Source organism: Alosa sapidissima, chromosome 3, assembly GCF_018492685.1.
Source record: "Alosa sapidissima isolate fAloSap1 chromosome 3, fAloSap1.pri, whole genome shotgun sequence".
Classification (NCBI taxonomy): Eukaryota; Metazoa; Chordata; class Actinopteri; order Clupeiformes; family Clupeidae; genus Alosa; species Alosa sapidissima.
The window spans coordinates 28034793-28055103 of NC_055959.1; the positions used below are offsets into that span (position 1 = coordinate 28034793).

Genomic DNA, 20311 nt, shown 5'->3' on the forward strand with positions numbered 1-20311 from the left:
GCTATTTATCCTCTTTGACAGAGCTAATTCACAAACAACAAAAGATCATCATCATAAAATGCGTCTGGCTTCTCATTGGAGCTCTTGCGGGTGTGTATGAAAAACTTGGGCAGAAGCTGAGGCAGCGGTCTCTCTGGTATTTCAGCAAACACAGTGGTCGGGCCAGAGTGTGTGAATTCCATGCGCCGGCCGATGTTGAAATGATATTGATCGCGTTCCCCAGGCCCATGGGCCGGCTGGCTGGGCAGCATACACGAACGCACGCAGCAGGATATCGACACGGCCGGCTGCACTGACCCCAGGAGCCTCCGGCTAGCTCACACTCACTCACGGCAGCACATTTCAAACAACGTGACCCCACACACACACTAACACACATCTCACCCTCTGCTTCATTAACACACACACACACACACATATATCTCTCTGACTGCCTTTATCAGTCTCTAGTCCTATCTCTCTCTCACACACACACACACACACACCTCTGCCTGCTCTAATCTAGCAGATCTTAATTCTATGACAGATCCCCAAACTTGCACTGTTTCAAGGAGAAATGTACCAATGACATCAAACACCCGCCACACGCCACACACACAAGCAGTAGTCGGCTGGCATGCACTAATGGAACAATGACATCAACAGACTCCTGTTCCATTACTCCAACAAACAAGCCCTTACACACCCACACCCACCAAATGATCTTGTCCTCCCATTCAGTTGTGTAAACAACATTAAGTCAGCAGCACAAGCAGGTTCAGGTTTCCAAGGAAATGCTTTCATAAACGCATTCAGCGAAATTTGGCAATTTCATGCATGTGCTGATTTGAAATAGAATATACAGTATATTGTACACTGACCAGCACACTCTCTCTATCTCTCTCACACACACACACACACACACGCACGCACGCACACAATCAGGGAAAAGCAAAGGGAGCCGAAGACGTGCATTATAAGCAATAATATTTAATGATCTCTGTATGAGGCCCTACACCCACTCACAGTACAGATACATTGGCCCTGACTCCAGAGCCAAAATCATCAATTCAAACAGACCTAAATAAATATGAGTGTATGCTTGAGTGTGTGTGTGTATGGTATGTCTGAGTGTGTGTGAGAATGTGTAAGTCAAGTAACGAAATGTAAGTAAAAGACCAAGATATATACTTATATATATATATTTATATAAAAAACTAGATTCATCTCCATTAAAAAATGGGTTAAATTTCAACCTAATTTTAAAATTTTAATATAGCTTGGGCCATCAGTTAGTCTTCACTAAAATTGATAAAAAATACTTTTAAGACTTTGAGAGAAAAAACAAAGAGAAGAGCATATTGTATTAAACATTAAACTTCTGAGGCGAAATAGCGCCACTCAGTGGTCATGTTTGGTCAGCTTTGGTCAAGGTAAGAGAGAGGAGGGGGCATTACTGAAGACATGGCTTGGGTCCACTAACCACAGGCTCACCATACAGGTTAAGCTGCAGGCAAACCCCATAAGTGCTGGCTAAGTTCATCCAGAAAGACTGAAAACGGGGCTTATGTAAGGGGAAATTCACCAAGTTCAAATACATTAAAAAGGTTTTCATTTGTTTTGATGAGACAGTTATGCGTTTGCCTAAAAGTGTGTATACGTAGGCCTTTGTATAAATGGGTGTGTGTGAATGAATGGTTTGTGTGTGTGTGTTTGTGTGTGTGTGTAGTGGGGTGTAGGGCGTACAACAGAGTCTGTCCCCAGCTGAAGAAATTCGGTCCATTTTTCAGTCTCATTTTCAGCAGAGATTCCTTCTCTTACCATCTCCTCTCTTACTTGTCTTCCTCCCTCCATCCATCCCCAATTCACTACAGGAGGCGCGTAAACAGGAGGCCAATCCCACCAACCTCCTGACTTGGCCACCATAACAGAGAGAGGAGCAGAGGAGATAGAAGAGGCCTTGTTTGGACACCTGACCACGCCAGGTATCCCATCCTTCTTCAGCTCTCTCTCTCCTCTCTCTCTCCATCTGTCCCTCTCTCTCTTGGCTCTGGTCCTCAACGCAGGACATCACAGAGAATGGGGCGGGGTTAATTAGAGAGCCAATCACCCCCCTGTCTCAACCAATCAGAAAAAAGCACTGAGGGAGCAGAGGGCGGGCTCAGTTTGAAGCGCTGCTGTTGGAGGAGCTGCTTGTGGAGGCCAGCGCTGTCCCAGAGTTCCCGGTGCTGGTCACCGACTTGCGGATGTGAGGCAGGAGGAAGGGATCGCTGGCCAGCTGGTGGACGTCGATGCGGTCCTCCTTGCGGTAGATGAGACAGCGGCGGATGAAGGCCTGGAGAATGGTCAGACAAAAGAATGAGAATTAGGATTACTGACTGAAATACTATACAAACTGGAACATGGCAACATTACACAAGGATTTGAATGCATCAACAACAGCAGACTGAGATCTTCTAACATAAGTGCCAAATCCCTCATAAGCTTAGGAAAGGGGAAAAAAACAAGCTCTATTCTAGTTTTGCCTATGCCAAGGTACTTAAACTTCCACTAAAGAACATTGGAACCCTTAAGAATGAAACAGAAGTTCTGAAGAAATAAAGGGCAAAGATCTGAGATGCCCACCTTGGCCTCTGGTGAAACGCCCGGTTTGGGTGGAAACTGGACCTCTGTGGCCTTCAGAATGGTGTTTTCCTGAAGGATATCCTGCTGAGACTGGTTATGTCCAAACGGCTGGGGAGAGCAAGCAAGCAATCATTCAAATGAGATTATATACAATTGATAGCTAGGAGTTGAGTTTCAGGATTTGGAGTTTTACATTGAAAGAGCATAAATCCTCAAATCAGTAGCACAGCACAGAGTTTACATTACTACAGTTACAAATACTATTTGCAGTGTTTCCTGCTTGTGAATTGTGAGTGTAGTTATTTACTTTGGTAAAGCTAAAATGCAGTGCCCATTTTTATTCTTTTGTGCATCTGATGTGGAAATAAAGTGTGTGTGTGTGTGTGTGTGTGTGTGTGTGTGTGTGTGTGTGTGTGTGTGTGTGTGTGTGTGTGCGTGCGTGCGTGCATGTACCTTTTTCCCATAGAGGCACTGATAGAATATGACTCCAACTGACCAGACATCTACCTTGTTGGAAATTTTGGGTGGTTCCTTTCCCACCACAAAACATTCTGGAGGCAAGTACCTGTGGGGGAGATGCTTTAACTCTCATGGTCCTTTTACTTTAAACACTGTACAATCCATCATGCAGCCCACACCTGTCCTTTACACAAACATTCACCTGCACCTCCCGTTAGAATGGGAGAGGGGCGTCGTGCTCACCAGTAGGTGCCGGCTCCCTGGGAGGTCAGCTCCATGCCGTCCACTCCGTAGTTGTCATCGTCCATGATTTTCGAGAGGCCAAAGTCGGTGATCTTAATCTCCCCGCAGGCAGTTCCATTAACCAGGAGGATATTACCTACAGCGCACACAAATAGTCAGCAACACTAAACAGATCTACAAACGACTCAATGACAGCAGTAGAAAGATGATTGACAGCAGTATTTTGGGGGCATTTTTAAATGCTGTTTTGCCATTAAAGAGGCTCATGTTTCTTGCAATTCCATTATTTAATTTAATAGGTTTTAATCGGCCAACAATACGTGCGTACTAATTTTGTTTGTGCCGAATATTTAGTTCTATGGGGGAAAAAAATAGATGAACAGCTGAACCAGATGGCACAAATTGCTCGAGCCATTTAGGAACAAATCTGTGTGTGCAAATGGCTCTCGCGTGACGAGAAACGGCATAAACATGAGGCTGCGCATCGACGCTCGGCTCGTCTGTTGTGTTTATTCCTCACTGGGTCGCTCAAGACAAAACAGATGTTTCCAAGAGGCCGCTTAGAACGGCTGGTGCCTGACCGCATGTGTACAACACCACACCACCAGTGCACTTCGCATCCATGGCTACAGCAACAACACTGGACACAGATGTGCAGCTGGAGAGCGACAGGGACGGGGATGTGATAGGTCATTACGTCCAGTGAATGTTGTGGTGAATATTATGAGCGCCATTCCTAATAATAGGGCATTACAGGGTAAAGCTGCGAGAGCTGTTGGCTATGAGGGTCGCAGCCATGCCTGTCTACTCACTCACTTATGCAACATTCTCTCATTTCATTCAGACCTTTCCAAACATCTGCATTCACAGGGTTAAGCTAATCAAGCTATCAATCCTCTTGGAGTTCATGATGAATGCATTAAACACACCTCAGCTTCATGAAGAGTTCCTCGGGGTCATTATTATTCAAGAATACAATGAATATTCAGCTAATCGCACACAGACCGATCTGTGTCATTTAGGAAAGAAACAGCGATCACCACACAGAGCAATCGCTGACACTCTAGGGGCAGAAGAATTTACATTTGTTTGACAAACAGTGTCACTAGTTGCTTGGCAACCTCTGCCACCTCCATGTGGTGGAGCAAACATAGCCTTTTCAGAGTGAGCTTCCTGCAGTCAAAACTCTACATCAGCTGGGTGAGAAGGGGGGGGGGGGGGGGACTCAAGACGCCAGCGACCCACCTGGCTTCAGGTCGTAATGGATGATGGGGGGCCGGATCTCGTTCAGGTACTTGAGTGCATTGACCACCTGCATGATGATGGAACGGCCCTCCTTCTCAGACATCAGCTTGTGCTGCTTCAAGTAGAAGTCCAGGTCGTTCCCCTCGCAGAACTCTAGAACTGTGCAGAACCTGCAAGCAAGAGCCGTGACACAAACTTGTTCACCGCTCAAACCAGTCTACAACAAGACTGGCTCAAACCAGTAAAGCGAATGACGATTGTGAGATCCTACTACAAAACAAACATAATATTACAGTTTCAGGACTGACACGGTTTTCTAAAGTCCAGCAGCGGAGAGGATATCTGATACTGATAGAAAGAGATAAAAAAGGTTCTGACTTACGAGTCCGTATCCAGGGAGAAGTAATCGTATAGTTTGACTATTCTGGGGTGGTCCAGTTCCTTGTGAATTCTGTATTCTCGACAGGCATGTCTGTGGGGGAGGAAAAAACAGTAATACTTAAGAAAATACCAAATCTTACTGAAAAAAAACAAACAAAAAAAACAAGACTACTGAAACATTGGTCCCTTTCTACTGAATGCCTGATTCATGCCTCCTCAGTGGCCAATTCTGAGGGAACTGATGGCTTGCCTGTCTGAAATCTTACAGAAGCTGCGGTACATCCAGGGAGTCAGGATTTGGAGAGAAAGCTTCAGCCAGTTAGCATCCACCATCTTTAAAAGGTGCCATGTGTAAGAATTGAGGTAAAAATATCCAAAAAATGAGCTACACGCATCAAAAGAATGAGAAGAAATAAGGGTGATGATGTTATTAAAAAAGAGACAAGGTATAGTGCTGCAGAGATATCAACCTGAATTAGCATGCTAAATTACTAGCCACAGCCCGACAGTTGTCATAATATCAGTTTCGGCCATGGGAGGCGGTATGCAGGCAACATAACCGCCAGCCAAACTGCAATACTGTTACTCAAGGGTAGACCAACTCACTTTCTGGAGGTATACTGCCCCCATCTTTTATGGAATGTCTCCACATTTTTGCCCACACAAACAATCACTGACACAAATACTTGTTGCCTATGGTGTATTCCAACGACCTTGTTATTGGTCACCAAAAAATGCATTTGAGGTTATTGATGTGGTGACTGTCACAATGTTTGTGTTAGCAAACAAAATTTCCCACAACTGTCCAAAGTACTGCTGTCTGTTGAAGTGCTGATTTAAAAACATTACTGAGAAACAGACTGTACAGTCTGGCTGAGGCTTCATGTGGCGACAGCCTTGATTCCACGCAGAACCATAAATTGGGCTTTAGAGGACATGTACAGGCTGCCAGGGAGGCATTTGTTTATTCAATAACAGTTCAACTCAGGCTTAGATTATCAGGAGACCTTACAAAGGACTTTAAAGTCTAGGTTCACTAATAGTTTGTGAACAGTAGCCGAAACTTAAAATTGGGCAGCTATTTATGGACTGCTGAGTGTCTTGCTGGAAACCATGTGATCAAAGACCATCACAGCCCCCTCAACGGTCATTATGAGCGGTTCGGTCCCTGAGGATGTGGGCAGTAATTTGAGCCAATTCGCCATGAGACTGACGTCTCTGACCCAACGCAGCATGTGCCTTGGCACATTTGACGCCTCGTCTCGATAAAAAAGCATGAATCAGCCTACAAAAAGGTCGCTGTGGTTTCCTGAGGTGGATGTTCGATGTGTTGAATGGAAGATCAACGTCAGACAGAATTGGTCTTGCTCGCTCACTTGTGGTAGTTCTCCTTTTTCTCATCTCTCCAGCTCTTGTTGAGCTGGTGGATCTTCACAGCAACGTACCTCTGCTCTGTGAGGTCAAAGGCCTGTGTGAAAAACAGACAGACAGAGAGTGAGGAGATGAGCAAAATAAGATAGTGGTGAGTCTAAAATGGAGAACAGCTGCCATACTTTACTGCTACTGCTGCTCTAGAACCTAGAATCCCTGTAGTGGCTTATGTGGGTTTTGGTTGCAATGCCTTTACTGTCAGTTACAAAATGTGAGTGGATCCATGTTATCGACTCTTCCAACTCTACACACACATCCCTGAAATGTATTCACAACCATGCATGAAGCAACAACAATTTATGCAGAATGCCATCCTACTAGACTCAGAGAATACCACCACGTTCCATGTCTATGAATGGTGCTACATAAATTCAATTGTCTCGTCAAAAGATTTTTTTTTTCAGCTATAAGTAATGATCATAATAAACTAACACACTCTGATTAAGTGCTCAAATTCAGGCCACGTCCTTCAACGCTGATAACTCTCGTAATGGCTGTCCAGATGGCTGTCCACAGAGTACAGATTCTAGTCATGGGTTCCGCAGGGCTTCACAGCCAAAGCCCAAAAGACACAGCAGCAGGCCCTGGCTTGCTTCAGCACAGAGGAGCGGATTTGCCCTCTAACTCTTTCATGACACAGCACATTTGTCTTTTTTCCCCCAGGACCCTGCTCAGAGTGAGCAAGGGAGTGAGAGAGAGAGAGAGAGAGAGAGAGAGAGAGAGAGAGAGAGAGAGAGAGAGAGAGAGAAAGAAAGAGAGAAAGAGAGAGAGAGAGAAAGAGAGAAAGAGAGAACACAGCCATGCCGTAGGGTATCACACCCAGCCATCTCTGCAGCAGCTTTGCTGACAAGCGGAGGACATCCTCTGCCGTGTACCTTATAGACTTCACTGAAGCCTCCTCGTCCCAGTAGGTGCAAGAGCAGGTAGCGATCGTTCAACGTTGGGTGGTCTTTAAACCTGAGGAGGATAGGTTTAAATAAAATCATTATTACTTATTTTTTCAGTTTTAAACAGATATTGTATCTGCTTGCAAAGAGTAATGCCAATAGAGCTCAGTTGAACTGAATTTAAAGGAAGAGAGAAAGTGAAATATTCAGCAAGCTAGCCGCAGTTGGCTTCCCATCTGGCAGAATGAGGGATGGTGCTGGTGACCAGCACAGAGGACTTACTGGGAATTATCTTCATTGTGGATTCGCTTCAGCTCCCGGATGTGTAGGTTCCGTACCCGCTCCAACCGTTCCAGTTCTGCTTGGATCTCAGCCTCCTCCTGTGGGTGACACCAGAAACACACACACACACACACACACACACACACACACACTCTTCAAACTCCTGTAAGGCTCCCCCACTCACACACACTTCTATTTAGTTTAACATCACCAGAGATTAGGCACATCCATGGTCACCCCCTACCTTCTTTAGGTGGCCGAGGCGTAGTTTGAAGATCTCCTCTTGCTCGTGATACTCTGCTAGTGATAACCTGAAAATGTACACAAACCTTTGAGGGAACAGAATGGAGAGTAAACCAGAAGTCTATGGGGCTACACGCAGTAGGGAGTTAACCGTGAACGTTAGTGTAAAATGAAACCAATACAAGCATTCTTTCCTAGGTAGGCTGGACATCTGGATACTGACAGAGCAAGTTACACACAGATCAATGCTGCGGTCTGGAACAGTATCTACTTGTTAAGAAAAAAATCCAAGCATGTGTGACAAACATGTAAGACATTAGAGTCCCTGAATCGGACTCTAATGTTCTAGAGTCTTCATCCTCGCCTTCCTCATATGCCCCTCCATCCCTCCCTCCATCCCTCTCTCCCTCCATCCCTCCCTCCACCCCTCCCTCCATCCCTCCCTCCACCCCTCCCTCCATCCACCCCTCCCTCCATCCCTCCCTCCCTCCACGTACAGTTCGTTCTCTGCTCCGTTGCTCTTGCTCTTGCGCTTGTTGGGCTCCAGGCTGGGGGGTGGGGTCTGCGAGACGCTGGGTGGTTTCCTCTTGGCCAGCTGCTTCCTTTGCCTCTCGATGTCTTCCCTCTGAGAGTTCACCCGCTCCTGCTGCCTGCACACACAGACACACACACACACACACACACACACAAAATGTGGGCAAACCTGTGCGAGTGCAGGCTAAAACCGACAAGTGTCAAAGCACAGGTGTAGTAGAGGGAGACCTACTTGACGAGGTTCTGAAAGGCGTAGCCATCGGTCCACTGCTCAGTGAAGGACGCTCCGTGTCGGACAGTGGTGAAGTGGCCTAACCGCAGTCGGTCCTGCATGCTCTTCTCCCGACAAGCTATCTTCTCCTGCTTTGACTGAAGAAGCACACACACGCAGGCAGGCATATTACCATATCCACTCCAACCAAGTGTTAACGTTTCAAATGAATGTCTCCCCAGTTGTACAGCTGCCTGGTCTGAGTGTCTCACCTTTTCAACGAGCAGCTTCTTACTCATGGTCACACACTTGTTCAGGCGTTCTTTGCAGCGTTCTAGCATCCTCTGCTGCTCATCAATCTGCCTTCGCAAATCACAGTTTACCTGAAGAAAGCACACAAACAAACAAACAAAACACAGTTATAAAGGAAGTCAGCATCTTGGTGTTAATATGATTGACACACATTATTGTGAGACAATCAATCCAAGGTCTTCTTTATTTTATCTCACTGAAGAACAGTCAAATCAAAAAAAAAAAAAAAAAAAACAACAACAAAAAACATTGGCATCAAAACAACCCCTATTCTCAAACCTTGCTCTTCAACGTCCTAAAAAGTGGACAGCCGGACAGTGTATTCATGCTCCCGGGGCTGCCTGTGTCCATCCCATCTTACCCTCAGCAGGTCGTCGATGCGCCCCTCTTTCTTCTCCAGGTCAGAGCTCTTGCTGCTCTCCAGGGCAGCCAGCTTCTCCATGGTCAGGTCAGACTGGGGTGGAGCGCAACAGACGGGTCAGCAGGAATGGAATAGACACAAGTATAAGTAAGTATAGTATAAGTATATATACTCTTTTGAATCCGTGAGGGAAATTTGGTCTCTGCATTTATCCCAATCCGTGAATTAGTGAAACACACTCAGCACACAGTGAACACACATAGTGAGGTGAACACTACTAATCCCGGTGCAGTGAGCTGCCTGCAACAACAGCGGCGCTCGGGGAGCAGTGAGGGGTTAGGTGTCTTGCTCAAGGGCGCTTCAGCCGTGCCTACTGGTCGGGGTTCGAACCGGCAACCCTCTGGTTACAAGTCCGAAGCGCTAACCAGTAGGCCACGGCTGCCCCAAAGAAATCACGTGAACAGCGACTTGAACCCTGGACCCTCAGATTAAAAGTCTGATACTCTACCGACTGAGCTATCCAGGCTTCTGAGGGAAATAGGAAAGGGGACAAGAACAGGAGAACCAGTGGAAGAGGGAAAGGGGACGAGAACAGGAGAACCAGTGGAAGAGGGAAAGGGGACAGGAGAACCAGTGAGGGGGGAGACTGCAGGTGCTGCCTTTGAAATGACATCATTAGTCCTGCTCAAGCTCTAAACATATGTGCTCTACTGGGCTAACAGGGGATATTCCAACCATGTGGCCTCATTCTCCAGGCAAAACCAAATCACACAGACTTCTCTATGAGGATTGCTTCAGCTTAGCCCGAGGTAAATTATCTGATTTAGTGTCTAAACCACATACTTGGAATAAAACTCTGGTATTCTCACACACACACACACAGGTGTGTGACAATCTTTGCTATTTGTGATGTGTATGTGTGTTACCTGTGTTGCTCTGTGTTGACAGTGAGCGCTTATGGATTTCAGGGAGCAGAAGGAGTGCTCTGTGTTTATTGAGCTTAAAGAGGATGGACTGCCCTGCTGCACCTGGAAAGCACATGCATGCACACACACACACACATGCGCACACACGCGCACACACACACATACAGACACACATAAACAAACACCCCAAAACAAAATTACATGTCCAGTACTATGGTTGCTAACGAGCATGCAAGATCTAGAAAGATCAAGAAAATGTGAAATGCTTCACACGTTACAGCTGATACGAGTGAGTGCCAGGTGGGGCAGCACTGGGAGGATGGGACAGGTAGGGTAGTAAAGGAACTCACAGCGGCGGGAGGGTTGGACAGTGAGTGCTGCGGGGACGACCGCACCACGGGGGGGATGCACCGAGCCGGACTGGTACCAGCCCCACTGCCACCTGCAAACTGGGCCAGAGGAATGAGAGCAGCAATGAGAGTAGGGACTGTGCTAAAACAGGGTTACTGCAGGTATCAGCAAATCTCATTTCATTGCGCTTTTTCAAGCCCCTTTTCATGCCACTTTAAACTAATTTCATGCCCATGCCCATCCCATGCCCATGTCCAACTGCAGATACGGAATTTTTTCGGTCATTTGATATTTCCTCCGTTCACTCACTCACACTCACAGCACGTTGCATTACTAGCATCCGGTGTCGCGACTTTGTGCACCGGCCGTAAAAAACAGCCAATTAAAAGGTTCCGCCTGTCAATCATTACGCTAAACTTCCGTTCAAAATTAGATTTAGATGTTTATATGATCGAAATAAATAGTGAAAAAAAAAGGTTTTATTCCATCAAGTTTACATAATTTTTAATGCCTCTGAACATCGAAGTTCATGCTTTTTCATGCCATTTCATGCCTGAATTTTCACATAATCTATTTAATTACTTTTCATGCTTTTTAATGACCCGCGGAAACCCTGTAAAACCCTCACCCACACCAACGCATACTCCTGCTGAGAGCAGTTACAGAGGGAAGAGGCAGTAACTTCAGGAGCCTCACAATTTCGAAAGCTTTAAGTGCAAACCATGTCTTCACCAGTAAGGCATTGTTATCAGAGCATAACCTACATGGTTTCACACCACAGATATTTTCTGCTGTCGATCGCCAACACCTCAGGCATGTTCATAGGCTTCCTGAGAGCTAGGTGCTAAGGCGTGTGACAGTATTTTGTCACATTCCCATGCATTGCACACCCATCGGCTCCATGCCCTTGAATTTATATCCACCAAAGTCTAGTGTTTTCTGGCACGTCTTTAGTGTGTCGGTGGAGAACTTGGTGGTTTGAAGACAAATCTAAGTCTTACCTCGAAATAATCACTAATCTTGAGCCCTCTGGTCCCTTTCCCTGCAAAGAAAAGACACGTGAGCACAATAAAGAGAGGCTCATAAACAAGGCTTACACCGAGTAGGATTTTGGGAATCAAAAGACGCATGTCCAAATCCTTGCCTTGGTTGTCGAACATGTCTCCTTTCCTCTTCCGGGTTCTCTGATCATTTGCCTTCTTTTCCGGAGTCTAAGGAGAACATGCAGGACACAAAGAGGAGTAAGATCCAGAAGCTTATCTAATGATGCAGCAACAACAATTTCAGTTCAATTACTTCTACTCGCCAAAACAATGTATGTGCTGGTATGTGTCCACATGTGAGAGACAGACTACTTGTGTGTGAGTACGTGTGTGTCATTGATTTCTGGAGAGAGGGAGCACACCAACCTCCAGTTCTTTATCGCTGAGTGACCCGACGCTGCAAAGACTCTGATTGGATGACTCATTATGACCAGAGCCCTGAAGAATGGTGGTGGTGGTGGGGGGAGGCACAAAAGGAAATAATAAATGAACAAATAATCCTCCGTTACATACTCCAGCAGCAGGCCTCTCCTGTTCTTCCTCATGGCCATAATGTATCACAGCCTCAATTGCTCCAATCCAATCCTAACATACGTATTGCAATCTTCATTCATACACCCAGTCATTGATATATTCATTCATGCATTCTCTTTGGCTGTCACTCTGTTAGTCATACTGTTGCTGATACAGAACCTGGCACCTGGGCTGTTAAGGTCAAAGTATTATTATGGAACCACTCCAATGTACAGGCTTTCCCAAAGCTCGTGCCACAAAGCTCAACCACTAACTACAACCAAGTGCTATTCAAAATGTCAAGCAGCTTGCTCCCCAGCCCTGAAGGACAGACTTATGCTAAGACAAGGCACACAAACAGAGACCAAAGGGAACAAACAAATAGACGGATAAATCACACTGAGTGCAGGGCCGAGAGGCAGAGAGGGAGAGAGGGAGAGTGAGGGGTAAAAAAGAGGATGGATGGAAGAGATTACAGGGCATCTCATTAAACGCTGGTGTGTCTGCATGACGCCCACTCCACCATATGAACTGAATACGGAGAAGAGAAAAGAGGAGAAGAAGATGGATGGATGGATGTTTAAGTTTCCTAACCCTGGCAACTCCGACCCCAGTGAAGCGGGCCTCTAGAAGCTCCTGGCGTCGTGGATCCAGACTGTGCAGTTCCTCCATCATGGCTTGAGAGAGAGAGAGAGAGAGAGAGAGAGAGAGAGAGAGAGAGAGAGAGAGAGAGAGAGAGAGAGAGAGAGAGAGAGAGAGAGAGAGAGAGAGAGAGAGAGAGAGAGAGATTAGACTCAGTTGTCAGTGATTGAGTCCCCATAACTGTGACAAATTGGTAGCAACAGCACAACAATCTGTGCCCATGCATGTGTGTGACATGTTGACTCATGAATCTCTCATGTAGGTTTCCAGAATATTCCTAGAGTTCATGACTCAGCCTCACCCTTCATACTGGTGTCTAAATCTCTGTGCTGGTGCTCAGTTGCACAACAGTAAGCCAAACTAGACAGTTTTGATCATAAATGTACTACACACATAAACATTTGTTTTGCAAAACCTTTTGTCAAACTAACTGAATCCCAAATCAGCAACACTTAAGTAAACAGTATTTTTTGGTTTCATCAGATAACAAGGGAGGGGACAGGACCTCATGACCTATTGTTTTAGTTGCACAGATTTAGATAACTCATCAAATAGGCTTTCCAGACATACATTCCTCTTGATGAAGCTTCAATCACTTCGTGAAAAACGTGAAATTAACACTGAGACTATCCATCATCAAAAAAAGAACACATCGCGTGTTTTCCACAATTAATGCATAACTTAATTTTAATGTCACACTTCTTAAAAATGACATGATGTACAATAATAAGTGTTAGGTGTTATCTTAGTATGTGGCTACAGTAAATAAACACACACTTCAGACCGATCACATTAGTCATCATCAACTAAACACTTGCGCAAAGTTACCACTATGAACCCAGTTATCGATTGATAGTTATCTAAGGTGTGCCTGTCTTCTTACCCTAGCTAACCTTTGTACACTACATCGAAGTTGGCGCTAACAGTGATAAATCTCCCATTTTCTAAATAGGTCTTAATCTTACAATGTTTCTTTTTCACTTGACAATAATGCACGCGAGGTGTTTGACATTTGTCGAAACAAATGTCTAATTCTGGTCAAGTGACACGCACAAGCTATTGATAAACACTAACAAACAACGTTGAACATCAGCAGCTAGATAGCTCGCTAGTTAACTTAGCCCACAAATCCAAACTATGGTACAGCGCAAGCGATGATTAGCAAACTAACGTTAGCTGACAGCATCACCTCGATTTTCCCATAACATGACAAAATCAGAACACATAAAGCTCGACATCTCACTTAATCCATATACGACACAAACAGGTTAGCATTATACCTGCGGCAAACGGTCTTTTCCCGCAAGCACCTTTGGTTAATCCTCGATTATTCTTCCCTCGTCTCCCGTCTCACCCTTCCTTGGCTACCCCTACATTCCCAGACAAGGCCTCATCCGAATCCCCGTCTCTTGCCTACGAGGAGACACCCGATGGAGGAAGTGGTGCGCCAGCTCAGAGTCCCTCAGATGTGCGGAGGCTTACAAACCTCCAGGCCTATGAGAAAGTTATGCCCCGAAACCTCCTCAACAGAGCTTTGCCCACCTCAGATTCCCGGGGGTTTGAGGTTTCTTACTCTCTTTCTTCAGACAGCCATTGCACTTTGCCGTCGATCACACCAGACAATGCCCATCACCTGTTTTAGCATCTCTAGTTCATGAATCACGGCTCCCACAAGGATATTTTTGTCATTTTCTTCCCAGTTGGTGTCAGACTCAGTCCATTCAGAAAACTGCTTCTAATTTTACTTGCAGACTGCGGTTCCGACGAGCTCACCTCTTACGCATCAATGTTCTATCTTGGAAGTGATCCCGTTTGAATCAGTTCGGTTTAATCCGGATCGATTCGGTTCGGTTCTCATTATTTTTTTTTCCTGCAATGTAAACAATAATCGGAAAATCTCATTTTTTCTCGCAAGATTTCCATCCCGACCACGCCCCACTTCACAAACTATTAATCTCAATAAAATCGAAAAGTTAGCCAGCCACACAGATAAGGAAATTAAACAAGTTAAATTCATAGGACACCATACAGTGGTTTGCACTTGTGCTTACAAGGTTTGCTCTAAAAAGTGTAGTAGCCTACTTGAAAATTGTATCAAACAACGCAACATAATAAAAAAAAAAATAGGAATACATTCTTTCAAAAATCATTATTCTAAAGTCCTGTTTGTCAATTGTCCTGTCCGTTATGCATGTTTGCATGATACAAATAGTTATTCTGTAATGAGCCAAACATATTGACTATGATATGATGGCCCAGACTTCTACACAGTACACTTGCCCATCACAGTGATTGCAATCAACCTATGTGCTTTGGTCTCAGTCTCACCCATAGCAAGTGACCATCTCAATGCTCAGACAGAATTTGGTCATGAATATTCTACATGTTCATTGATAATCATCAGTATTATCAGTACTTCATTGTCATTAAGAGCACATGCAATGCAACATGCATTTCAATCCTACATATGAAAAAATGTAAACAGAAATAAGTCACAATGGTTCGTTTTTAATTGCAAAGATACAAAGGATTTTTTTCAAAACCAAATATGATTAAAAGTGACAGTAACCTGTCAAATGTAAACAGCTGAACGGTAGGACTCAAGAGTCCACATCTCTTTATGCTGCTAAATGAGGTGGCCTGTCTCAGCATACATCCAATTTCCCCTTTCTCCTCAAACAATAACATATGTACTGATCAGGGGAAGAAGGTGCAGATTGATCAAGTGTACTTCAAGAGCACTGGAAAGGCTGGGTGTCTTGTCATATATTGGCAATAACTATCCGTCTCTAAAATATTTTTAGTTAACATTAAAACAGACTCAAAATGCTTTGATATTCTCAGCATTTTGTGCACATTTCTTAAAAGATCTGAAAGAAATCTGAAACAGATGGTTGTGACCTGTCATTGGCTTTGCGTCTTCCTACAATAGATTGCCTTGTGGCTGGTTATGTGAGTGTTCCCCTTAATCACATAATACACCTCAAATCAAGCTGGTGATGGAAAAACAGTTAATAATCAGTCTGTTACAACAACCCTCACCCTTTGGCCAAAAGCTACAAAAGATCCTCTTCAGGTTGAATGCTGGACTTTCCACATGTCTATAGCTAAACATCAGATGGTCTTGGCATGCAAACCGCTCACATTCACCGAAGAGTACAGGTCCAGGCTGAAACTGTCCCTAGCTTTCACACTGATACTCCTGAAAGGTCCTTGGCTTTGAGTCCTCATGGTCTGATTGGGGCTTCTGGTACTTGCACTGGACCCAGACTCTGTACATGGTCAGCTGCTTGCCACGGTTCACCTGCAGTCGCCGGTCTACCAAGTTCTGCACCTTCTGCAGTCCGGCACCACAGAATAAGTTGTGGAGCTCATCTAGAGGGACATTCAAAATAAAATAGTTCACACAATGCTAAGGATCTGTGACCTGTAGATATCTGTACAGTTCTGATCTGTTTGTACTGCATCCCAGTAGATGGTTACAATGTTGGCAACTGAGCAGTGCAATGCCAATAAGCTTGACTTGCCTTGAGTAAAGAAATACACTCGTGTGCCATCTCCTCGCACATAGAAGTTTTCAGACAAACACCTCCCTGAGGACAAAAACACATACAGACACAGTGAAAACCCATCTTTCAAAGTTTCACAGTGACACACACTCTCTCACACACAAACGAACGAACAAACAAACAAACAAACAAACAATTAAAATCCCAAAGGTCAGCTCACCTTTCTTGAAGCGTAGCTGGGCCAGGTCATATCGGCCATAGTCTCTTAGCAACAGCATCCCACCCGGCTTCAACAACCGAGCAAGCCCACATATGGATGCCTGCATCCTAAGCGGGACAGATAGCTAGTCATTTGATCATCAACCACAAGGGGGAGCTATTGCACAAAAAATGCAACAGAATATACTCAAAGTCAAACATCATTGCACTGTTTGTTTGACTGACATTTGAGATCACAGTGACTCATTATTTGATATTGTACCTCCAGACCTACCTCGATTCAATGTTAAAGTAAAATTAGAACACATTCAACAAAACAAGGCTTTCCAAATACCTGATCTCATATCATCAGAGTACATACAAAAACACTTACTCCCATCCTGTTGACTATCCGATGCAAATTCAAACTCACTTATCGGGATGTAGAGCAGACAAGACAAAGATGAGTATGATGACGTCTAAACTCCCCTCTTGCATCGGGAACTGGGCTGACTCATCACTCAGGTCATGAACGAAAGCGTGGCAGCGAGCAGAATCATACTCTGGGTTTGACTATGGGGAAAAACCAAAATGGCATTTTGTCAGCTAAATATCCGTTAGTCTACATGGTCTGAAGAGTCCAACTATGTGTCATAAAAATGTTAATGCGTAGGTTTTGTATACATGTCTAGGATAGCACCTCTGGCTGACACTCCCACCAAACAAGAGAAAACTACCTCACAAGCCTGTTGCACATTGTTGCGACCAAACATGTGGTTTAAACTGGAAAAAAACAGCAAAATGGAGCAAAACCTTTTGCTTTCCAACATGCCCCAGGCAAGAATCCACACACTAAATTGACTCTGTTCATGCTTTTGTTTTGCATTCACCTTGACCAGCTCCACCGCTGTGCTGGAGAAATCACAGCAGTAAACAAACAGTCCCGGGTCACTGCAACACAACACAAGAGAGGGGGTTGAGGTGTATGTGAATGCAGATTAATCACTGAGAAACCAGAGCCATCTGCACAGCAGACTCACGCACTTGTTGGTCTTTAGGATGGGAAAGACTGTGTTTCCCACACCACAGCCCACCTGAGAATGAAGACACACAGGCTGTCAATGTCATGAATACACATATAATTAGTATAAGTATATATACTCTTGATCCCGTGAGGGAAATTTGGTCTCTGCATTTATCCCAATCGGTGAATTAGTGAAACTCAGCACATAGTGAACACACAGTGAGGTGAAGCACACACTAATCCCGGCGCAGTGAGCTGCCTGCAACAACAGCGGCGCTCGGGAGCAGTGAGGAGTTAGGTGCCTTGCTCAAGGGCACTTCAGCCATGCCTACTGGTAGGGGTTCGAACCGGCAACCCTCCGGTAACAAGTCCGAAGCGCTAACCAGTAGGCCACAGCTGCCCTACAATTACATGACACTATCTGGCATAAGTCTCAGAAGTGTAGACCTACTACTTGAAGAGAGAATCAAAAAAGGACAACTATCACTCCCTTCTGTGCTCTGCTCAGCTAGTTCTGCTTAGCCATGCTATGATTGAGAGGTCAGTTTTCAGCAATACTCCACTAGGAGCTGATCCATGTGATTTCTTATGTAAATTAAACCTGTGCCCAGTATTCACTACTGGACTGACATTATGATGTGTTTTCAGACCACAGTGGTCGCTTAACCACACATACAGAAAACATACCATGGACGGAATCTTACTTCCAGAATGCGATATGTGCCAGATGTCCCAGGACAGTCTCCATTCTGGTGGGAGACGTCTTCCTCGCCTTCCTCCTGGTCAGGGTGTCCGTCCCCTTCCTGAATTGACTGGTGGGACCTACACTTTGGGGCCAGCTCAGGAAATTCCGTGAAGAGCCAGTGGCGGTCTTTAAAGAATCGATTCTCGTGGATAGTGTAGAATTCATTCCAGTACTTGTCTGCATGGTTGTCATACTCCTCTGAATTGAAACAGACAGTTTTGTTGTCACAGAGTACTCACACGGGTCGTTGTTTCAGCTGTAATTTACCTGGATGTTTTATCTGTTGCTAATGAAAACGATGACGTTACCACCAGTGCTGGTATAACATTACATTAGGACAAGAATATTTAAAAATAAGGATTACATACAAATATTAGCCTTATATCATACAGAGATAGAGTGCTGCATGACTCGTATGATCTCACCTTGTTTTTCAGCCGGGATAGGCTGGCTATTCTCCTGGACTTTCCTCCGTGCAGCTGCCTCTTGCTCATCTGACCACTCGACGTTATCCCTTTAAAATATCGGGAGAAACCAAAGAATTCGTTCAGCATTTTATAACACGCACTTAACTTTTTAGTAAGCTAAAGTTGCTATGTCAAGCTTGCATCTGTGTGCTTCAATGGCATTGAAAACGTATACCATGCATTATGCTGGAAGACCTGACGAGGGTCTGTTAGAAAACGAGTTCCAAACTGTGGTCTCTTCTGGTCTTCGTCTGTTTGTTCAGCCGGTGTCTGGTGAATTTCGATAACATTTTCCTCCACAGACACACCGTTAGCAACGGGGGCTGCCATGTTGAAACCGGAAAATGAAATGCGTCACAGGAAGTGTAAACTACAAAACGCCCAACCAGGAGCCTGTAAACTTAAGGACTTTGACATCCTTTTTTTAAATCTAAATGAACACTGGATAAATTGTGTTTTCAATTGTGTTTCAGTATATCTTGACGTTTCTTACAATGGTAAAAAATAATAATGAACAGAATATTCTGTTTTTTGAGAACAACTTCAGTATGACCCTTATAGTTGCCTAGACTGAAGGCCCGGCCTGTTAGACTAGGCTGCATGACCCCTGTGATGTGTGTCTTATCATATCCACCTTACCTTTTGCGATAATAATAATAATAATAATAATAATAATAATAATAATAATAATAATAATAGCATTAGCAATATGAAATAGGCCCTAAATAGTTAGGCAGGGGGGAGAGGGGACGTAGAGCTGGATGGAGAGACAGGTGCAGATCCAGTAAGCATCCTATAAGTGAGGGATTTGAATATGGTTATGGTTATGGCTATGGTTATGGATTTGGCAGACGCCTTTGTCCAAAGCGAGACACAAAAGCAAAACAACATAATATTTCAAATTGAACAGGGAACAGATTAGAATGTTGGTCAAATATAAGAAGGAAAATAGTAATAATAAACAATAATAACAATTCAATCAATAGCCTAATAAAATAAGCAATGAAAATGAGGGGAAAAGCAATAATAAAACAATAAAGTCCATTCAATCAATAATATAAAAACAATGGCATGGTAAGACTACATTAAGGAGAATATCAATAATAAACAATAATGTCAAATGAATCAACAGCCTAATTAAAATAAAACAATATTATACAAACCATAACACATAAGCGCTTAAACAACTAAGTACATGTTGAACAGGAATGTCTTTACATAACAGACGCTCATCAGAAGACCGCAGTGGGCGGTTGGGGATGTAAGGCTTGATTATTGAATTAAAGGAACCGTATGTAAGAAAAATATTTCAATTAATCATAAAATGGCCCTGATATGTCACTAGACATTAAGAAATCATGTTCATTTCAAATACTTATATCACTGACAACAGTAGTGCGGCCAGGATATTGTCATTTAAAAAGTGAAGTTGCAGCCCTCAACTGATGTTGATGTTGTGTTTTGTCATGTCATGTTGTGTTTTGGCCTGATGCGCCACCCTCCACCTATCTACTAATCACGAAGTCAGTAGTGTTTCGCCATCAGGGTTGGCAACCTCGATCAGGGGGAGGGGGAAGGGATACACCGCTCTTCCGTATTTTGAAAGTGATTGCAGTACCAGTTTTGGCCACAATTTTACATATGGTTCCTTTAAAATAACTAGGAGCAGATCCAGTCAGTGACCTATAGGCCAAAGTGAG

General features: G+C 44.3%; 2 protein-coding genes across 5 annotated transcripts; both read right to left on the reverse strand.

The window, feature by feature from the left end:
- Nucleotides 1-953: 953 nt before the first annotated feature.
- On the reverse strand, nucleotides 954-14552 carry tlk2 (tousled-like kinase 2). Of its 4 annotated transcripts, none has more exons than XM_042086401.1 (21): nucleotides 14211-14552; nucleotides 12621-12703; nucleotides 11880-11951; nucleotides 11615-11681; nucleotides 11472-11512; nucleotides 10470-10568; nucleotides 10120-10221; nucleotides 9194-9286; nucleotides 8793-8903; nucleotides 8542-8678; nucleotides 8273-8425; nucleotides 7777-7843; nucleotides 7533-7630; nucleotides 7239-7320; nucleotides 6309-6400; nucleotides 4934-5023; nucleotides 4552-4721; nucleotides 3307-3442; nucleotides 3058-3169; nucleotides 2605-2712; nucleotides 954-2314 (listed from the first exon to the last, which is right to left on the reverse strand). In XM_042086401.1, exons 2-21 carry the CDS (start codon nucleotides 12699-12701, stop codon nucleotides 2141-2143), a joined length of 2085 nt encoding a protein of 694 aa, XP_041942335.1. In that variant the 5' UTR covers nucleotides 12702-12703; nucleotides 14211-14552; the 3' UTR covers nucleotides 954-2140. The 4 variants fall into 4 exon arrangements, with proteins under 4 accessions (XP_041942335.1, XP_041942334.1, XP_041942336.1 ...); XM_042086400.1 differs by having other exon boundaries at nucleotides 13949-14552; XM_042086402.1 differs by having other exon boundaries at nucleotides 14442-14540.
- A 604-nt stretch (nucleotides 14553-15156) lies between these two features.
- On the reverse strand, nucleotides 15157-18976 carry mettl2a (methyltransferase 2A, methylcytidine). The gene is made up of 9 exons (XM_042086431.1): nucleotides 18787-18976; nucleotides 18570-18658; nucleotides 18104-18342; nucleotides 17420-17469; nucleotides 17266-17326; nucleotides 16809-16948; nucleotides 16398-16504; nucleotides 16196-16261; nucleotides 15157-16043 (listed from the first exon to the last, which is right to left on the reverse strand). Exons 1-9 carry the CDS (start codon nucleotides 18939-18941, stop codon nucleotides 15850-15852), a joined length of 1101 nt encoding a protein of 366 aa, XP_041942365.1. The 5' UTR covers nucleotides 18942-18976; the 3' UTR covers nucleotides 15157-15849.
- Between the last annotated feature and the right edge of the window lie 1335 nt (nucleotides 18977-20311).